At 42.8% G+C, this 21432-nt stretch overlaps 1 protein-coding gene across 5 annotated transcripts in view; it reads right to left on the reverse strand.

The window, feature by feature from the left end:
* Window positions 1–21432, reverse strand: part of LMO1 (LIM domain only 1) — a 58980-nt gene that overhangs the window by 9961 nt on the left and 27587 nt on the right. For all 5 annotated transcript variants that reach the window (XM_079309115.1, XM_079309113.1, XM_079309112.1 and 2 more), the window contains one exon: window positions 5431–5644. In XM_079309115.1, the coding sequence (XP_079165241.1) occupies window positions 5431–5644 (214 nt within the window). The remainder of the gene's footprint in view (window positions 1–5430; window positions 5645–21432) is intronic.

Here is a 21432-nt window from a genome sequence, read left to right on the forward strand (position 1 = left end):
ACAGCAGTCAGAAAACTGCAAAGCTGAAAGTGCTAGAGGCATGCTGGTCTACCACAGCCAGGCAGAATTAGTCCCCATTAGCTTTCCTCCTCAGTGAGAAGTTGTGGAGATATAAAAACAAAAAGGGCAGAAAGCAAACAAACAAACCAAGTATGGGCACAGGCTGTGAGAAAGTCCTGGACCAGCTATAAAAATCTATACTTTAATATCACAGAGCATAGCAATGTTTCCAAGACACACTGTATTTTGAGCCTAATTAATCCTCCTTAATCTGTACAGACACCAAGTGTAGAAGTGAGGGTGTCCTATGCAGCATGCAAGATGCTCCCTACTGCGAGGCAAAAGCAGCACTTCAGCTTAGTGACATTTTTAGGCTTGGAGCAGACACCATTTGTTCAGTCACACTGCATTTACACCTCTCCTTCCCACACTAAACATGGCCCTTGAAAATCTAGCAGGGCATGCTCTTGGTGCAGGCATGCACACTGTGCTTCTCCAGAGGGAAAAAATATCCCAAATTCTCTCCTTTCTGCTGCAGAGCTGCTGCAGCTTCTGTGGGTTAAAACCACATTCTGAACATTAGTGGTGTCTTGGGGAGATGAACTGATATTCTGCCTGTTGGGCACACACATCCCAGTTCCCAAAGGCTTGTTCTCACACAGCCAGACATGGTTTAGTGGTCTGGCTCAGGGCTGTTGTCACTGACTTGGGGAAGGCCACCAGGAGGAGGGAATTTGCATCCTCCTGTGCCACCAGAGCAGGGCACCCATGTTTGTGCTCTTATCCCACAAGAAAATTAAACCCTGCGTATTTGACAGATACAGAACACCTCACCTGAAGGGCTCCTAGAAGTCATTCACTGACAGAATGAATGCCTGGAGGTGTTTGGAGCAGAGCAAAAACCCCAAGACACAGCCTCTGAGTAGTCTGAAGCAGGACCTGCCGAAGGTGGAGTTCAAGCCTCTGTGATACAGACAGTGCTGAGGGGTGACAGGGGATGGCAGTCCTGCCAGGAGGTCCCTGTCCCTCAGGTGGGATGCAGAGGGCTGCTCTGCACCAACACCAGGTGCAGAGTGATGGCATGCTGAGTTTGCAGCCCTGATGCAAACGTGGGAAAGTGGGTGAAAAGAACTACCATGAAACCCACTGAGAACAGCACCAGGATTTCCCAGAAAGCCCTTGCCTTTTACTGATTCACCATCATTTTTAAATGCAGGTTTTGAGCCTTCTTTGGCATCTAATTAAGGCCCCAATCAGTTTACAGGATGAAAAACTTTCCCAACACCAGCATATCAAACACGCAGAAGCAACAGTTCTGCTCCTCTCAAAGCAAGCCCGACTCGCCTTTGCTCGTGTGAGGGCACCATGCTGAGTAAAAAGGAAAAATCACGTTCTTCATCAGCACTTCACAGTAAAATTTAAGTTGTCAGCTCCTCACGGGAAATCCTGATGCAACACCCAGCCCGTCCCTGTGAAGCGGAGCTTGGTGAAATGTTTAATTACGCCTCGGAACAAACACACATCGCTGCGTGGGGGCTGTGAGGAGCCATCTGAGCCTGCATGCTAAGCTGCTCTGTCCCAGAAGCAGCTCCTTCAATAGCATTTGCTTATCAAAAATAATTAGAGGTAGGAATGCTGGAACTGCGATTATGAAACAAATGGTAAATCTATTTGCTGAGATGAAATGTATCGAAGATACATCGAGACACAGCTGGAGACTGAGGTGATACCACAAGGATAACAACTCGAGATCCAATTTCATCTTTCATGATTAAAAAATGAGCAAGAAAGTGTTTTATGAAAAGTGAAGGTTAACAAATGCTCCTTCACAAGCAATGACGACAGTTTATCTTTTGAAACAAATGATCAGGCTGCGGTCTGCTCGCAGCTCCTGGAACATGTGGAAAGATTTCTGCTGCAAACCCACCCAGGGTCAGCACACAGTGCTCCCAGTGCCTGGGAAAAGCCAGCTCCAAAGGAACACTGCCACAGCAGGGAAGGGGCTGGCACTGCTCCTGTCATGACCCAAGTCCATCCCTAGCCCCAGTCCCTGCAGTGGCCGTGGCTCAGCCCCTGGGAGGGGTGGCATAGGAGGGTCCCAGAGCTGCACAATGCCAACAAAATACTCCAGGAGCCCTCTGAGAATTCCTCTGACTGTTCTCCAGGTAAAGTGCTCCTTTTATGGTGCAACTACAGTGTGAAGTATGAAAAGGTATTTTCAGCAATGAGTTCTGCTAAAATTTGACTAGTAGACCAAACACTGTGAGATGTTTAATAAGGAAGAAAAAATGTGGATAGAGACTCTAAAACTACTAACGTGAAAAAATTATTTAATGATGAAAATGGTTAATTCTCCAAGAAGAAAAATTCAAATTACCAGGATGGAATAGACAGTAGAGAAGATTGTGATGGCAACTTTAGCTTCTTCTATTAATAGAACTAATAGTTAAAATTGAGAGAGAGAGAAATATTATGTGTAGAAGCCAACACAGGTTTTAAAGCAAAAAAATTGCTTTATGCTTCTATAAATATGGGACTGTGTAGCAATGCCCTTATTCCTATCCTTGCAGCCTGAAAGGGCTCCTTAGCATCAGGGGAACAGACCCCAGGAGATCAGCAGAATCCCTCAAGAAACCCCAGTATAAACTAAATTTACTTATTGGTGAGAATACAGTAGCTGTAAAGCTGCCTAAACAGCTGAAGACTAATTAACAACACTGTCACAGAATTAATGCTATTCCTTCCTATCTGAACTAGGAAATTCAGTCAAATGTCCCAGGATATGACAATTCTACTGTTCTTCCCAACAAAAAACAGTCAAAGTTCTAACACCCTAAATTCAGATAAAGTGAAAAAATATGTAATGTAAAGGCCACATAACTCTTAACAGTTTAACCATGTGGCACAAATAGCAACAGACTTCCCCCTGGGCAGGCCAGGGACTATCCCAACCTTAAAAAGGGAGGCAGAGGTGCTACAAGACACCTTTCAGGCACAGAAGTTTGTTGCAGAGACCAGGTTTAGCTGGTGCTGTGGCAGAAGCTGCATGGCCATGGTCAAACACAAGTCCCAACCATTGCTCTCCATGGTTCTTGTCATGAATTGCCCTCTCTTCACAAAGCTGGGACGTGGGCCATTCCTGGAGTCTGCAATGCCTGGCTTCTTTTCCATCTCCAGCACAGGATTCTGGTGTGCCCCAAAAAATCCATATCATCTAGGGGCCAGTGGGAAAATTACAGATTAGGCTTTTCTACCTCAAAGCAGCATTCTCGGGATAAACCAAGGAAAGAAAGGGCTCTAAAACTCCAGATTTAAAAAGGTCCTTCTAAACCTAACAGCATCAATACTGCTGTCCTTTGGCACTTTAACATGTCTGGTTTGATGCCACACATTATTTTTGTTATGAAACTAGAATAAACCAAAATCAATACGGTGCTTATTAAATGGACAAAACATGGGGTAGCTCACAGGTCTCAAAAAGCAAATGTAAATTGGAAACACTGTCCAGCTCAGTATTTCTAGCAGGGCTCTGCAACATATAGAAGAAAGCTGAATATCTATCTTCAGGGTCAAATTAAAAAAAAAAAATAAAATCACAAACACAACACTTTTTTGCAAGACCAGAAATGACAAAGTCAAGTGATAAATAATGGAGGATGACAGATGGAGAGACCGGATCACTTGGCAAGCTGGGTGCAAACAAGATAAAGAAAAGATAATGTATAAACAAGATAAAGTACAAACAAATACTTCAGAAAATAATGCAGCTGTTATTCCTGGAAAGAAAACTATTCCTGGAAGTAGCTCTCCTGAGAGATTTTGGGGGTACTTGTGATAGTATCTAGCACAACCCAATTGTGATACTGTGATGAAAGGCTTCCTCACAAAGGGAAGATCAAGAACTGAAATATTCTTTGCTGACACACCAGAATTATGTCCACAACACAGAAAGAGTACAGCTGAGCTGAAGAAGAACCAAAATGCTAATTTGGGGGTGGAAATCTCTGTGTTGAATTTGAACTTTCTGGAGCTCATTTTTTTTAGCTTAGCACAGAGAGGGTTAAGGATGGTTCCAGAGCAAGTGACTTGTGACATTAGCAAATACTCAAATTTAAGGAGGGTACAAAGATTATTTAATTATAATGAAGAGAGTTAACTCTTTCTTCTTCACACCCTTTCCATTTTTTCCAAAGGCTACTTCTTTTGTCTTTTCCACCCAGATGTGTTCATCCTTACCCAAGCTCCTCCTTTCTCACTTAGATTTTGGGGACACACCCCACCTAACCAGACATGGAGCTGCAAGTGCTGCCAGTGTGGCAGAATTTCAGCTGGGATATTTCATGTGTGCCCTGAAGAGTTTCAGCCCTAAAACCCTCCTGTGGGCAGGATTCTCTTGTGCACTGCTGGGCTGAAGGGCAAGGTGACAGCTCCCACATGGCAGCTGATAGACTCAGTCCTTCTATCTGGCTCAGTGCTTAATCTCTTGTCTTTAGAAGGAGAAACCTGTTTGCTCAAGTTTGCTAGGAAAATATTTACTGAAGATTTTCAGAAATGCGTTTTACATTGAAACACACGAAGCATCTGAGCACTGACACTAATCTAGGCAGCCCCTGAACACTGCAAGGTTAGAAGGCATTTTACCTCCCTGTCTTACAACAGCCTGTTGGGTTTGTTTTGCTTCAGATGCTTTGCTGGTTGAGCTTGCTTGGGAAATGCTATCAATGTTTGAGGAAAAATAAAAGAAAACATACACGTTAGCTGGAGATCAAGTATGTTCTTCCAAAGGAAAAACAAAGCAAAACTCAGAGTGTTTTGCAGTGTGACCCTCATAATAATGTTTACATTAGGTCTGCTGTCTTATTAATATTCATTTATGTTTGCATAAAGTATTTTGCACAAAACCCCCATACACACCAGGCAGAAAATCCCACGTGTTGTTATGTATTGCAGACACACACTGACAGAATGGTTCTAACTCTGAGCTAGTGATGGTCTCTGCTGATTTCCTCAGACAGAAACATTTTTTGAAGTTGATCTGTAATTTTTGATTTTTGCTCTGTTTAGTTAGGGAAGAGACAAGAGCCCTTTGGGAGGAAACTTACTCAAGACTAGAAGTCTGTCTAAAAGTTATGACTGAAAAAGAAAAGGTAAAGGTTTGGTCAGGTCTCAGTTAATCTGTAGCAGCACAGCATCAGAGATAAGCAAGCAGAGTTTGTTCTTGTTGGTTAATAATAGCAATAATAATAATAATAATAATAAAAAGTCATGACCTCATGACTACAAAATATGCTAAGTGCAAATTAAAAGCTCTGCTTAGACAGTGGAAGAAACTCCAGCCTTTTGGCCAGGCACAAGCACATGTTCTCACACTGTTAGGAAGCCAGACAGCCACAGCACGCTGAGAGGCTTCGGGAAGAGCCCTCTGTTTACCTCAGGTAATCTCTGCGGCAGAGAATGAGATTTGCTTTTGTGTAAAGAGTTGATCCAACCTCTCCAAGACGACAGTCACAGCAGGCACACTTTAGGCAGTCTTCATGCCAATACTTATCCAGAGCTTTCAGCAGGTACCGGTCCTTGATCTTGCGGTTGCAGCCGGCGCAGCCCTTCTGCTTCCCTTTGGGTTGTACGGATAGCATGGGCACACCTGCAAGGCAAGCACAGCACTTCCTTCAGAGCACATCCCAACAGCAGCTCGGGGAGCCTGTGGGCAGAGCTGGGAGCAAGCCCTGCTGCTGCTGCCATTGGAAGGAGCTGACAGTCAAAGGAGCCCTAACTTCACCTGCTGTTGTGGGATAAGAGGGAGTGAGACACTTGCAGCCCTTTTTTCCTAAGGGTAGGACTGATACAATGCACCAGATTCTTTCTAACCAACATCTTGTAGCAGAATAAAGTGGCTGAAATGTCAACATTTATTTTTTCCCCTCATTACCCGTACCCCTGTGCTGTTAATTACCTGCCAAAGGCAATTAAAAAAGCTGGAGGGCCATCACTGTATGCACACTCCTGGTGCAGCATCTTGGCTGAATCGAGTTTGATAGGGAAGGGTATAAAAAGATGTGTATGCCACTGTTTCTCCTGTCTTGTGAATCCTGGGGTGACAGAGGCCTGACTGAAAGCCAGAGTAGGCCAGAGGCTGCTCCAAAATAAATTTGATTCCAAAGTCCTTGAGGATTGCTGAGAATAACCCCACCAGTGCCCCTCTGCCACTAATGAAGCCTCAAACAGAAGCTTTCATCCTCCTCTTGTATCACTGGAAAGGTAGCAAAAACCAGGAGTTTCATCCTTCCTGGAAACCCCTGCTGGGAGTGCAAAGCAGGCATGAGATAGCTGGGTGTGAGGTGGTGACAGCATGGTCAGCTCAGGAGGCTGGGGGACACTTGCTATGTGTACCTTTCCCTCAGGGCTGTCTCCAGCTTTTTCCTTTTCTCCAAGCAGCCAGTGTCTGTCATGGTGAGCACAGCTCACCCTGCTCAGTTTAAGAGCCAGGCAGGAAAGGACTTTATGGAATCAATAGGCAAGGTGGAAAAATAAACAAGAATTGTACTGTGGTTGAGGGACAGGACAGGAAATGATGAAAGAAGAAATTAACTCACTGAGATGCTAGAATTCCATTTGCTCTAGAGCCTTGATTCAATTTGTTGTGATTTTTATTTTTACTGGTGTCAGTCACTAAAAATGGCAATGCTGGGCCTGTAAAAAGCATACTGTGAGCTTAACCAGTGCAGAGATGATGAGAAAGGACACTCTGGCACAGCAGCAGGTGTCACTGGTTATATACTCTTACACAAAGTTAATCCACCCTTTCTATAGGAAGTGCTAGGTGTCCCAGAAAGCAGCAGCTTGATAATAGAATTATTAACAGTCCCTTAATCAGAGAGGACCGAGCCAGTGCCACTGCAGTAAGTGACATTTGCTGCTTCCCTTAAAAGCCAGGGGGAGCTGAGAGTGGCTAATGGTCAGCACATGTAAACCCACCACTCCCACAGTAATAATTGCTTTGTCAGAGCCTCGAGCAGACGACAATAGCACTTAAGACACCTCCACACAAACAGCGAGGTATTGATCCATCTGTAATCAAAATGGTCTCAGCAGCACAGAGACAGGCCAAGTAACATTCAAAAACCCTAAAGGCTTAAAGAACCCTCCTCCTCTCTGCTGCAGCACACTCAAAACTAGATTGCCAAGTCTCTACAAGCAAACTTTTGACACCGGTGAGAAATCTGCAGTAATTAAGTGAAAACCTGAATCTGTATTACACTGCCACGTATGCAACCTGTAACACTCCCAAGAGAAATTCTACATACAAAGCCACAGAGAAACAAACACACATTTGGAAAGAAGGACAAGACAGGGGAGCATCAGAAGTGGATTATACTGCAGGTGCCAGAGGTCAGACTGCAGAAGTCTCACGTGCCTGGCGAGAAAGTTTCTTACAAGAATGAGGGAAGTGGCCCTGTGGTTCCAGACACCTTTGTTTGGTTTTTAAAATCCCAAATACATTTCAATAGCCAAAAGAAGCTTCAATTTTCGAGTCATGTCCATGTTCTTCCCGACTCCACTCCAGGAGAACTGCACATTGTGAGAAGAGTCTGCCTTGTTGTGAGGCAGAGAAGGGCAAGCACGTGAATTTGCATTTGCAAGCTGTGTAAGATCAGTACCAGTGATGAAAGAAAATAGTTCGCACCTATGAAAACTAGGACCTAGATGTGAGAATTATGTTTTTAGATAGGAGCCCCAGACACCAGCAAGTCATTATTCACCCCCCAAACAGGCTCTCTAAATGTGTAGCCTTAGAGGCAGAGGAGGATTTTTCACACGAAGGGGGTCATCATACAATTCTTTTGCAAGGTTTGTGTAGGTAACATGAGGATCCTGCATCAGGAAAGACACAGATTCCACATAACCAGCACACCTTAAACTCAAGAGAGCTGCTGCATGGGTGGGGTTTGAAATCAGCTCTGTGGTTCAGAAATACAAGATCCTCAGCTAGATGGGACTTGCCAAAGTCTCACTTTTGAAAGCAGTGCCCTTTCAGAGGTACAGCTGCCCTCAACCAGAGACAGGCTGCCAATGCACAGCAGCATCAAGCATCAGGGCAGTGTGCAGGGATGAACCCTGGCTGGACCATTAGGAGAGGCTGGCTTGATCATTTAGGGCAGGTTAGGAGGGTGTCCTGTGGGCAGCAGGCCTGGATGGCTGAGGGCTGACTGCAGGGGCAGTTCTTGCTCCATCTGTGGCCCTGGCAGCCCTTGCTGTCTGCAGCCATGTGAGCTCCTCACTATTGCAGGAGCACCACTGTCTCATGAGAGGCTTCAGCAAGTGAGGGGAATGTAGCACTTTGATTTGCTCCTAATAACTAGCAAAGGAACAGATACAGATATATTTTTGAGCAGTACCTTAAGCAAGGAAAAAAGCTATGTATTTGGTCAGTGTTCAGCAGGGGGCTTTCTAATGAAAAAAGGTACCATTTCAGAGATCATATGATGTTCAAAGCTGCTATTCCCACTCAGATAATAACGAGCAAGGTCAGCCTCTGCTGGTCAGGTTCAGTGTTTTGAAATTACATTTTGGGCTGTGAGGTTTCCCTCTGACATCCCAACCAACCGGTCTGCACAGAGCACACCAGCCACTACAGAAAGTTGCAGCTGCAATTAGCTGGTGAGTTGACACAGCAGGCAAGGCGTGAAACAAAATTTCAAAAACTGCCAAACTTGATCAGCAAGGGTTCCTCGAGCACTTGCCATGTCATTTCCAAGCAACAAGAGAGAATCATCTCGGAAGCTTAACCCTTTTCATGGTCAGAGGCTTGCACAGAGAGGACACAATCAACACCAAACCCTGCCTTCCTCCCCCTGCCTCCCCCTTCCATCAGACCTGAAGCAGCCTGGGCTCTGCAGGCAGAAACCACCTGGAGAACTGCTCTTTTTGGTAATTTCCCCACTGCAAGACCGAGGTGCTGCTTCATTTCTCTATGTCCATTCTCCCCCAGTACTTCCCTAAAAATGCCAAAATACCAAGTTCAATTTGATAAGGGGCATGTGATATCTAACTGGGGCTGTCAAGAAACCAAGGGGTCACCTTTGACAAATTCCACATGTGCTCTGTGGACAAGGATAAGAAAATGAGAAGTAATGTTGTAGAAGTAGAAAAATTAACAGCTGGATGCTCACATATTTACATACATGACACAAGGGAATACAGATTATTGCTAAATTCTGAAAGTACCATCAAGTTGCTCTCTCCTCTCCTGTTGCTAGACATCCAGTGCTCTCTTTTCTTAGAAACAGTAGATGAATCCTTTCTATTTCTGGCTACCTACACTCCCTTCTTTGCCCTTTACAACTTAATAGACTTGCTGCTGGTAAATACAAAACTAAACCCGCTCTGAGTGCTCGGAGCTCCAATACACATTAAAAAATTATAGACACCACCTCTGGACATACTGAAATTTATGTGTGTGTCTAAAGAGGCTGTTATTGTAGTGAGTAATCCAAACTTTACCACTATTCACAGCCGGACAAACAAGCTTTAATCAGCCCGTATCTGCTCAGTTGGAGTCTTTCTGTAAAGCGATTCAGCTGGCTTTATAACACAAGTGTCCACTAAGTACACCTCTAAATTTTTCTAAGCCATTTTACTGATATTTCTATTCACATGGCAATCAGCTGCAGTTCCTCTAAGGGCACTGCTCATAAAGCCTCCTTTCCAAGAGAGCCTGGGAACTTTTCATAAATGGCAGACCTTTTAAATAACAGTTATCTGCGCTGGTCCTACGGCGCACGGCTCCGCAGCGCTCTGGTCTGCAGCAGAGCTAGAGGTCCCCTCTGAAAGCAGGCAAGTTCACCACCTAATTTCTCTAATGCAACTCTAAAGGTTAATTGGTCTGAAAGAGTAATGGGGGACTGCTAGCTAATGATATATGCCTCAAGGCTTTGCAGCTTGCCTGTATTTTATACAGTCGAGTCCAGAGCATAAAACACAGGTGATGCCACCAGGACTTTCCAGACCCCCCTCCATCCAGCTTTGCCCCCTCAGCCCTCATGTGTGGGGAGAAGGCAGCAGGAGCTGAAGGCAGCTCTGTTCCACCTGCATTTCACACCTTATTAGAGGGGGCTCAGAGAAGTGCTGCACTCCTCATTACCACTGCGGAGAACTAAAAACAACCCTAATGAGCAGAGCCAGAGCGTACAGTACTGGCTGGGAGGAGGGATGTCCTCCCACTCTCCCCAAGGAATCCGGCCAAAATCTTCAATTTGCCACTTATGACAGCTAATTAGTTATTCTATTCAAAATCTTTGCTTTAAATAAAAGAACTAATTATACACAAAGGTCAGTCCCCCACCTCCTGTGAAGCACACATAATTGGCTTATTTCCCCAACATTGTGTGTATGTTTTACACAATGCTTTCAGGCAGATGGCTTTAACTCTTTCTCTCAGCAAGTTTTTTGGTGTTGGCTTTTTTGTTGTTGTTGGGGCTTTTATTTGTTTGTTTGTGTTTGTTTTGGTGGTTTTTTTTTTTTTTTTTTGGTTGCTGTTATTTTGTTTGTCTGTTTTTAAAACCCCAAAACTTTTCTGCAGAGTAAAAGCTTGCTCAACAACAAAGCAAATAACTATGCATGCACACATACAATACTTCTGCTATCCAAAAGGTTTGTGACAATCACTCCCTGTAGTGCAGCACCTTGCACAACACAGCACTGGAATTATGGTTTTATTCTCTCCTTGAGCAGTGCCTTCAGACACTGCTACCACATTTCTGAACCTTCTTCTGCCAAACACCAAAGTTATTACAGGTTTACATTACACTTATGGTTTTTTAAAATTATTATTTATATTATTTTTAAATTTTGGGGTTTTAAAAAAAAAATATGTAAGTGGTTAATATAAGGATGCAACATTCCAGAGCTAAGAGCAATTCTGGTTAAAAGATCAGGGGTTTGGCAGTCAGGCAATTGAGCCTAGGTTTCAGAGTTCCACTTGAGGGAAAAAAATGTTTATTTCTAGCATCAACACCCTTTAAATGAACTGACCTCCTTTTGCCTGCTAACAAAACCCCCAGCATTTGGCTGCAAAAGATGAAAAAGTAACTGAAGAGTAGGAGTAATCTTATTAACTCCTGTCTCATCACAATAAATAGGCTGCAGTCTTATGTCTTTTATCAGAGGATCTGATATCATTTAAAAGCATTAGAGCCCTGCATCACCCATTTAAGTAAATGCAGACAGTCACTGCCAAAAAGATGCAGTGAATTTCATTCCCTTAAAAAGAAACTCACTTTGTGTTCCCAGTATTGTATTACTCACCTTCTATGAATATTGCACCCTGTGAAACAAGTTAGACCTTGCACTCCCTTTGAATGGAGAGTGTGCTGTCTCGGGCATCTTCACCAAGAATTTCATGGGAAGAATTATGGCCAGCAAGGTGAAACTCATCATATCATCTGTATATCCAATTAAAATGTTCCATTTGGAACACCAAGTACTTGCAACTAAATGCTTATGAGTAAGCCTTAGACCATTCATCAAAATTATTCAATGGGAAACCACAGCTTTTTTTTCATTTTCATTTTCATGCTGCAAAATGCAGCTGGTGATTTTTACAGTGGCTTTAGCAATTCATTTCTTCTTTAGCAACTCTTTCTTCTGAATCATTACTGAACAAATTTCCCAAGTATGGCAAAAAAGTAGTTGGAGAGGGCAGTTAATAGGAGAAACAACATTTTGATCATAATTTCTATTTTAACTGTTCTAGTCCTCTGCCCAATAACACAGCAACTTTTTTTTGTCCATATGCTTCATGACAAGCTGTAGAGAATATATTTCAGAGTCTAGTGTCTCCTGGCAGTTTCAACTGCCTAAAAGTGACCCAAAGGTTCATGAGTGGCTTAAAACCCCCTTCAATCTCACATGTAGAGACCCTGTTTTCAAGCCATTTGCTCAGAGAGACCAACATATCCAAAATAATTATTGGCATCATTTGAATCTGTACCAACATAGGTACTAATTCAGGACATGAGGTTTAGGGTTAGAATCCTGACTTTCATTTCCCCCATCAGTTTTGAGCCTTCCAGCACCTGCTTTTAGCCTCTCTCAATTACAGACTTTCTCCTACCAGAGGCCAACTCGTAGCTATAAAGAAACACATGGCAGCAGGACTAAACACAAACCATAATAATTGTTGCTGCAAGACAGTTTCTATAAATCATTTCAGGAAGCAATGTTTTCCCTGTGCTCATAAATGTGTTTGTTTGAGCTTTAATTTTTCGCAATTGGCATGCGTCCAAAAGTTTATTCTTAGCACATCCATAGTGTTTCAGTACAATCCATTTTTACTGTTTGAAGCCCTGGAAACAGTACAAAGACATGCAGATTTCTTCTACTTTCAACCTAATCCGAGAACATTCTGATCAAGTTTTTTCCATTAGTCACAATTTAGCATACTGCAGTCTGGCAAACGTCCTGATTTCAGGTGGCCAGCTCCCTCCTTCAGTGTCCAGCAGTATAAGAATGAGAAAAAACTATTATTATGGATGACTGGCCTGAAATTCATCCCATATCCCTCAACAGTCCATCAATTTGCAGGTGACCATTGAAAAGACACCAACCTCAACAGTTGTTTATTTAGTGGGTTTGGGTGTCACAGCAAAGTAGTGGAAGAAGAGTGTCTGAGTCAAATGGTCACAAAGATGAGAACTCATCCCTCACTTTTCAGCTCTTTTAAGAATAACCTGTGTACCAAAATTAAATACGAGGTGGGGTTTGTTTCCCTTGTCCAACAGGCAAGAAAATCACATGGAAAAACCTTCTATCAAGTAAAATATCCCAAAGAGTGTTCAAGAAGTAAAAACTCCTCAGTTATTTCATGTGTGATGCTACAGAGTTCTCACCTCCCAGTTAAAATGGCCTGTTTTACATACCAAGGTTTTGAGACATGAGCAAAGATGTGCAGTGCAGCAGTGCTCAGGTTTAGCAGTGAAACATTAACAGCACCTTGACAGGTCTGGCATGCTATATATGTGAATATTTTAAGGAGAACAGAACTATATCATTGCACAATCATCATCATCTTTTCTTCTGCCTCTTTGCAGACATACACAATGTCAACCTAAGCTTTCGGCAACCTTAATAGAATTTCAGTGCCCACTGCCAAATGGCCATTTGATGTTCTGCTCTGTGTACACTGATGAAGCAATCTGTCACAGCCCTTAATGCAGGCAATGATGACTATCCAGTCTAAAGCTTTCACAAGCTTATAGAAATTTCTCAAGACTTTTGGAGCCTATAATAATTTGCACAATACCACAAAAGAATTTGGAATCCTGGTGTGCTCTGTATTTAATGAAATATGAATATACTCCTTTAAATGTTTCTAGGAGATATCCTACTCAGGCCAAAAGCATATTTTATACCATCAATCACCAGAAAGTTGTGCTGGCAACTTGAAATAGAAAATGCTATTGTGATTGGAAGTTATTGTAGTATGAATATAACAGTCCCTCCTGCCCCTGTCCAAACTTACTGCCAAGCCAAGCACTGATGTTCATGCCCTGCATAAGATTAATGTAATAAATATACTGGGACTAAAAATTTATTTGCATATAAGGGGCAGGGAGAGATTTGCCTATGGAGAATGTGGAGGGAATCTATCTACTTAATCCAACCTGTGAAAAAGATACAATTGCTGTTGACTGACTTTCCAAAAGTCATGAAATACTTCCCCAGTGATTTAGAAAGATGCTGCTACCTGCCAAACCTATCCTCTTCTCCCCTTCCTAGCAAAACCAGAGCAACCCATTTGCTATTAAAAGTTGAAAGGAGAACGGCAAGCTATTTCCTTGTCTTCTTGTTGAAAGGAAAAAAACACAACAGACAGTCCTTTCCAGGACCATTTGCATGCTGAGCTGTCAGACCATGCACTTTCCATTAAAGAGATAGCATCCCTTTTCATAAGTCCATTTGGGATCCATTTTAGTGTTATCTAAAAATCAAATCTACATGGTAATCCTTTTAATGTACTCTTGACTTTTAAAAACAGCTTTATGTTCCTTCAGGAAATGTTTTAAGCCATTACTCAGTAATTACTACTCACCCATGAAAACACTGATCTTTTACAATATATAATCAGTTTGCTGACTTAAAAAATAAAGCAGACAGGAATTTCGTCTCATGAAAGTAGCAAAGGAAAAACCAAGGTTAAGAGAGCATCCTATCTCTTTTCCCCCCCATCAATTATACCCAAGTGGAGTGTTTTTCCTGCTGTATGAGACAGGCTGAGGTGGTCACAGTTCCAAGTGCCTGCACTCTCAGTCTCAGTTGTGTATTGTTAACCAATGAATACTGATTTAGGAAGTGGAGTTTGTACCATTGCAGATATAAATAATACCCTAACCTTTTGCAGGCCCTAAAGTTTTGAGGGACACTGCACCCTTCCAAAAGGCTGTGGAATTTGCAGAGCTGCTTTGAAAAGCTTCAGCTGCACAAGAACAAGTCTCAGAAGAGGTGTCAAAAATGGTTCACATCTACTGTACTGCAGCTTTACTGGATTTATCCACAGCTGCACTCAACATAAGAATGCTCAGTCAGACTCCAGGGGCTTGAAATTACCCTGAAAGTCCTACTACCATCTCCTGAAGGATCTACCTTGCTCATTTCCAAACTCCTTGATACATCCAGAGGTGGCTGGGAGGCAGAGGAGAGTTTGAGGGAAACAGAGACCCAGAACTGCCTCGTCCTTTGCAGCAGAAGCCAGAAGGAGGAGCAGAGTGCATTTTGCTCAGGTACAGTTGCTGTCTGAGAAGGAGCAGACAAAAGCCCATGACTTGTATGGCACAGACACTCACCTACAGGAGGTCCCTGGATATCCTGGTCTTGCAAGCAGTTTGACAAAGACCCAAGATGCTTAAACAGAGTGTAGCCCACCAACAACCAATCCTCCCTCTGCAGTGCTGACCCCAGAGAGGACAGTGCCCTTCATGATGGCTCTGGCAAAGCAGTTTAATATTTCAAGACTAGATAAAGGGCAGATGATATTTGTCAGAAAGAATCTCCTGTACCTTGCAAATACTATCAAACAAAATTGTTCTCTTAATGCCACGAAGATAGAGAAAACAGAGAAAGCAGAGACTAAATACTTCATTGTCACTGTTCCTCTGTTTACTGAGGTCTAACTTAAGCCTTACTGAGCCACAGTTTGCTTCCACAGTCAGATTTTACTCTACCCCATTTTGATACTGCAATTAGGACAGAGAAAATCCCACTCTTGGACATTTCCCTTTTCATTCCCAGGAAAAGGTATGCAGCCCCCAGTGCAAGGCTGTTCATTAAACATTTGTTATAGCTGCAGTTGGCTAGTAACTATATGCCTCAAATTAATTTTTATTATTCACTTCTGATTAAGTCAGGGTTCACAAGCCACAGCTGGCCATTAATGCTACCCTTCTTTACAAGAAAATATGCTGATAAGAATGAAAAGTGGTTTCTTGGCTGTTGTATACTCATTCTATAATGAGTTCCTTTGAGGTGACGTATAGAGGCAGGATTTGAACACTATTACCCTGGACAACAGCAAAGACACAAGTAGAATTGCAAGACTTTTTTCTTTTATTCCTTTTTTTTTTTTTTTCACATGTCCAAGGAAGGCTTTGAAAACCCTGCTGCAATTCATATGTTCCAGAATAAAGTGAGCACTTCAGGTTTGGGGCAAGTTAGCATGACGTTTAGTTGGCATTAAAGTATCCTAGAAGTCATATAAAGTATATCATAACAGAGCATATTCTTCTCTATTACACATTCAGGAGCATCACAGTATTCAGAATATGGATGAGAAACTGGAATTGCACAAGACATTCCTCCTCTTACGACTGACCACTGAGTTGAACTCAAGCTGATCATGAGGGAGTCATTTTCATTAACCTACTGTAGCTCTCTAATCCTATTCCTTGAGTTTCAGCCCACCACCACTACAAGAATTTATGACCTGCTGCCTGCACTTTGGATGGTGCTCACACTTCACTCTTTTCCACAATGCATCCTGCTCCTCTGGATCATTACCACTGCTTCATGCAGCAACCCATCCCCTTGAAGTGGAAGCCTGCTCTTCAATTCAGCTCTTCATGCTCCATTTAATTCTCACCAACATACATGAAGATGGTGATGGTTACACTTGGCCAGAAACAATGAGAAAACAGAATAATCATATGACCCAACCCAATGTGCAGAACTGAAAACCTCCTGAAATGTACCTCCTGAAGTCTGGCCTGGATATGTAGCTACTAATGCTTTGCTTGAAACCTCAGACAAAAAAGAAATTCTAAACCACTAACCTTCAGCTCCAAAAAATGCCACATTTCCGGGCCAAAAAACTTAGTGAGCAGCTTTTCCTCCGCTCCATTTCCGCAGGAGCGTCCGCCGCGTGATTCGCTCAGTTTTCGCCCACCTCATCATGAGACTCCTGACTGCTGAAAAGAACTCCTTCACTGAACTAATGAAATAAGGAGTCTTTAAGTGCCCTGCAATCCTTTTTAGAAAAGGCTGTATCTCCAGATGAGTCTCAATTTCACAGCATCAGGGAACCGTGTGCCAGCGCGCTGAACCGGAACGTCGGGGCTAGCAGGAGTTGCAGACAACAATGCTAACATCAGGGTTATTTTAGATTAGAGCACTTCCAAATCAATTTTGGATTTAAACTTTTAAATGCACTCTCCAGAAGGAATCTGCACTGACTGAGTATTTTCAAGGCTAATTTTCTAAGCTTGAATGAAACTCATTCCTATCTAAAGAAAAAGATGCAACTAACCTTTGCCACAAAGGCTGGGTCACAGCTAGAAAATGAGGCAGACAACAGTCCTAGAAGGGAATAAACTGCCTAAATACACATCCCTAAAACTGCTAACAAAACCAACAACAAAAAGCCATACTGATTCTGTTGGGAAGTGATTTGAACTGATTTCAACAGAAATTGTCAGGGTATTTAGAATCCAGGGAACTTGTGCTGCCATCTCCCACAAGCATTCCTATTCTAGCAGGGCTAAGGGAATGCTATGGGATATCCAGGAGTGCAGGGCTGCACTCCAGAAATGGGCATCGTGCTGCAGTGGGATAAAGGAAGAGCTGAACATCCACAGCCTGATGGCAGTTTTTTTCCAGACTGAAACTCCTGCTGAATTAAGACAGATCTCAGCACTCCACAGAAAAGAAAGTGGTTGTGATGAGAGAAGAGAATTTGTAAGACAGATGGGAGAGTTAAGGTTAAAGTTCAGACCAGAAGCAATTAAGACGGGTAAGAGTGCTCTGCAACTTGACACAGGTTTGCTTTGTATTCAGAACTTTTCACTAGCATTAAGCATCTTAACTTGTGTATAGAGAGATTATAATTAAAACCTGACAAGCTTAAATTAGCCATTTAGAAAAGGTTCTCCAGAAAGCTTTTAAAGTAGACTAAACATATCTATTAAAATGGAAGAAAGGGGGGAAAAAAATTCACAGAGCCATTTTCAGTTACAATACTTTTCCCTACCTCGATATTTCAAGAGATTAAACAAATTTGAAATCAAAGTTCTGCAACTGTCCAAAGCCACTTAACAGTGGGGAGAGAGAGGAAGCGTGGCAATTAGAAAAACCTTTAAAACCCCCTCTATTTAATAGCCACAATCCTCTGGATGAATATAAGCACTCCAGAAACCCCATTTAAAAAAATAATTAAAAAAAAAAAGAAAGAGAGAGGGAGAGAAAAAAAGAGATCCTTATTTCCCTTTGGGATTTTGAGCACTTCAGGGAGTGCTCTATTATGGTTCCCCAGGGACAGGGGAATTTTGTCAATCTGCCACAAGGTGGGCAGTTAGTGAAGGAGGCAGCCTGGGAACTGGCTTTCACCAGGCCATTCCAATTAAAGCATAGGGAGCATTCTCACCTCACTCTGGCTATTTAGACTAATTCCTAGTGTTTCAATGCTATACAAATTTTTTTTTACAAGTTCAACAAGCTGAATCTAAAGGAAATTTGCTCTGTATCAAAGAAAGGAACATATCCACCAGTGCCAAATGACACCACGTAATTTATTCCCCCTCAAAAGATATTTTGATATTTCAAGAAAATAACTGTAAGTATCTATTAACTAGGTTTGTGAAAATAAAAGTCATTAAGGGCAAGGCTACTGCAAAGTCCACTATTACTTCCAAATCATTTTATACTCTTTCTTGATCTGCCTCACCTGTTCATAAAGCAGATGCAGTCCTGGACAAATATGGTTGGACAGCTAGCTGAGACACAAAACCCAAGGCTTGGTTTCCCAGCACACACATCCAGCCCTGCCATGCCCTCCTCTACTGCCCAGACCAAGCAAGCAATCCCAGCTGGATTTCAGCACGCCTTTTGGTAAGGAAACACCTTCAAACACTTCCTGACTAACCTAAAGAAGCTCCTACATTAGCCTGTTAACCTAAGGAACAACCCTACATTATTCCTAGCTGTGATTGCTCCCAGAGCCACATCAGCTTCTCTCAACCTTCGTTTTTAAAGCTCTGGAGCAGATGTTCTATATGCATGAAGTGCATGATAAGGGTATTTGGACAGGCCAGAGGGTGCCCTTCTCACAACCTGCTGCATGTTGAGGACTCAAAAGTTCCACAATCGCAGCATCCTGCTGTAGGGAGAAAGGAAGGTGGATAGGTAGTGGAGGAACAAAGACAGCACAAATGTTACATGAAATACAGTGCAGACACAAGCACTGTAGTTCTTCAAAGGAGAGAGCCAGCACTTGTCCCTGAGAAAAATAATCAAGCTGCAGCAGCAATGATGGCTGTAAACCCACGTCGTTTATCTGCAGCCTACATTCACTGCCTCCACATGCAAACTGTAATCCTTTTCTCCAATCTACCTCAACTCCACTGCACTCCATGCAGCACCTCTTTCCAGAGGAGTGTCTAAATTATCTAAGCACGGGGATAAAGAATGTTACTTTAAAGCAAGCCATGATCTGCCACAGCAAAGCGTGAGATGAGTAATTTGTTACTTCAAGTGCTAGGAGGTTTTTTTGGAGTTTTTTTTTTGGAGTGCCAACAGTATTTGAAGTGGTAATGTACATACAGAAATCTCAATTTACTTTGCTTCATCTTCATAGCCCACCAGCGTATTTATTCCTAATTCACAGTGAACCAAAAGTCTGATAAGGAAAAACAACACCTGCTCCAGATCTAATATCTAACGGAAATGTGTGAATGAGGATTTCCATAGCTCAAGATCCATTTGGCTCCTTAACTGAACTGCTTATGAACAGGAATTGGGTGAAAAAGAATAGATACCTGCATTTCAGGCACCCTAAAGTCCAAGTAAAAATATCTATCCCAGTTTTGGTTATCTGTAGCAGCAATTTCACAGCAACTGCCAGGTGTGCAATTGCCACTCTGCTCTCAGAGAATTAAACAGCAGAAGACTTCTCCAGAGACTTGTCACTTCTTACACAGGTTCAGCCTTATTTTCACTTCATTCCCAAACCCAGGGCAGCTGAAATCTGTCCCCACTCCCAAGGAGGTCCATCAGACACACCAGAGGAGGGCAGATCCGGGCTCCCAGTGCTGTAGCAGGACCATCACTGTATCCTCCACCGCCTGTCCCACTGTGCTTCTGCCTGCCCCTGATTTCAGGTATTTTTCCCTGGAAGCTCCTGGCAGGAATTCCTCTCCCAGGTGGGAGCCTGTGCTCCCCTCTGAGAAGAGTTTGGTTCAGTTGTCTCAAAAACCCCTGGTGGTGACATCTCCCTGTTGTTTTCTTCTCTCTCTCACAATTCCCTCAGTGAGTACCACAAATAAGATGGCTCTGAAATGAATTTGCCAAGCACTCTCTAGTCTGTCAACATGACTGCTGGCCAGCTTTGATGGACATCTATCTTGTGCTCAAAAGCCTGATCTCTGACCTCTGGGAAGCAAAAACTTGTCACTGTTATATGACATCACCAATGACATGAATCAGGTACTCCAAAATATTTTTATTTTACTGAGCTTCATGGCAAACTATTTCTACAGCCTGAGCAACCACAAAACTTGATTTAAAAAAATAAAATTATTACAGCACTGAAACTGTATGCTTTTTGTCTAGAGACTTCTACATTACGACCATAGAACTGGAGGGTGAGATGTGTCCATCTCCAGAGAGTAGTAAAGCCAACAGGCAGCACAACTTAAACAGCCAAGAAAACCAGGGGAAACCCTTCCAATGCATGAGTGCTGTGAGCCATCCTCTCTCTATGCAAAACAGGCACCACTTCCATGCTTGAGATGTGCCCACCCCTCTCTCCAGGATCAACCCTCAGCAGTAACAACAGTTCATCTGCTGCTGCGAAGGTCAAGGGCTCCGCCAGCCCTCCAGAGATTTGAGCTACTGGTTCCACAGAGTCTGCCAGCATCAAACCTGACACTTAGATTAGTAGTTACTCCCCAGACATATCTAATTTCCCATTTCTTCAGTTTCTAGTGTCAAAATACACTTGCAGTACAATATGCAAACCTCCACTGACAGTATCTTTTCTCTCTCTTCAGCTGTGGTGGGAGGAATGCCTATTTTTTCAGGAAAAGTTGTACTTTTATGTTAATGTATTATCATACTCATATACCCCTGAGCTCATGTTTTTGTTATAAGCATCAAAAATGGTAAAGCTGCATTCCACAGTTACCATCACATTATCAGAAGACAGAGAAATATTTTGGAAGTTAGCATGTAAGACAGATGCTCTGCATTACAAACACCAGAGAATGATCACTTTGATATGCAGTTCATGGATGGCTTCATCACAGCTCCATTTGGTGGCTTTCCTTGAGCTAATGCACTGCAGCACTACATACATATCACCCTGGTAAGATTTGAATGAGCACAGGGACCTGCATATTCCCCTCCTCAGAGACCAGTGAAGAGTTAAACCCAGGCACCACTTCTTCCCATTCCACATCACAAGATCAGAGCAAACCTGTGTCTTTGCCTCTTCCACAGCCTTAATATATTAAAACTATTACTCACTTTTTCTCATCATGAACAGGCCTTGCCTCATTTGTATCCTGAACTGTGAAGTAGCAATTTCTGCCAGCCCTTCTGCAATCCAGGTCCGCCCTCACACACCCACGAAGGGCTCCAGCCAGGTCACACAAGAGCCAGTGTCCCTTTGCTTTGGGATGCCAGCCTCTTAAAATCCTCACAAGTAGAAGGTGAAACTTGAGTAATTTCATGCCCAGCTGCAAGGAATTTTTAACAGGGAAGGAGACAAAATGAAGCTTAAAGGGCAGGTATTAAATCTCATCAGTCCACTGTGTGCCAAGGCTATTAAGAAAGTTTGGAATTACAAGAGAGCTCTGCTTCAAAACCTACAGACCTGCTTCTCCTAGGCTACATATTTAAGTAGCTTGCAGACACACACTTGTGTCATCCAAGATGCTTTTACACTTTCAC

This window comes from Erithacus rubecula (assembly GCF_903797595.1).
Source record: "Erithacus rubecula genome assembly, chromosome: 6".
NCBI lineage: Eukaryota > Metazoa > Chordata > Aves > Passeriformes > Muscicapidae > Erithacus > Erithacus rubecula.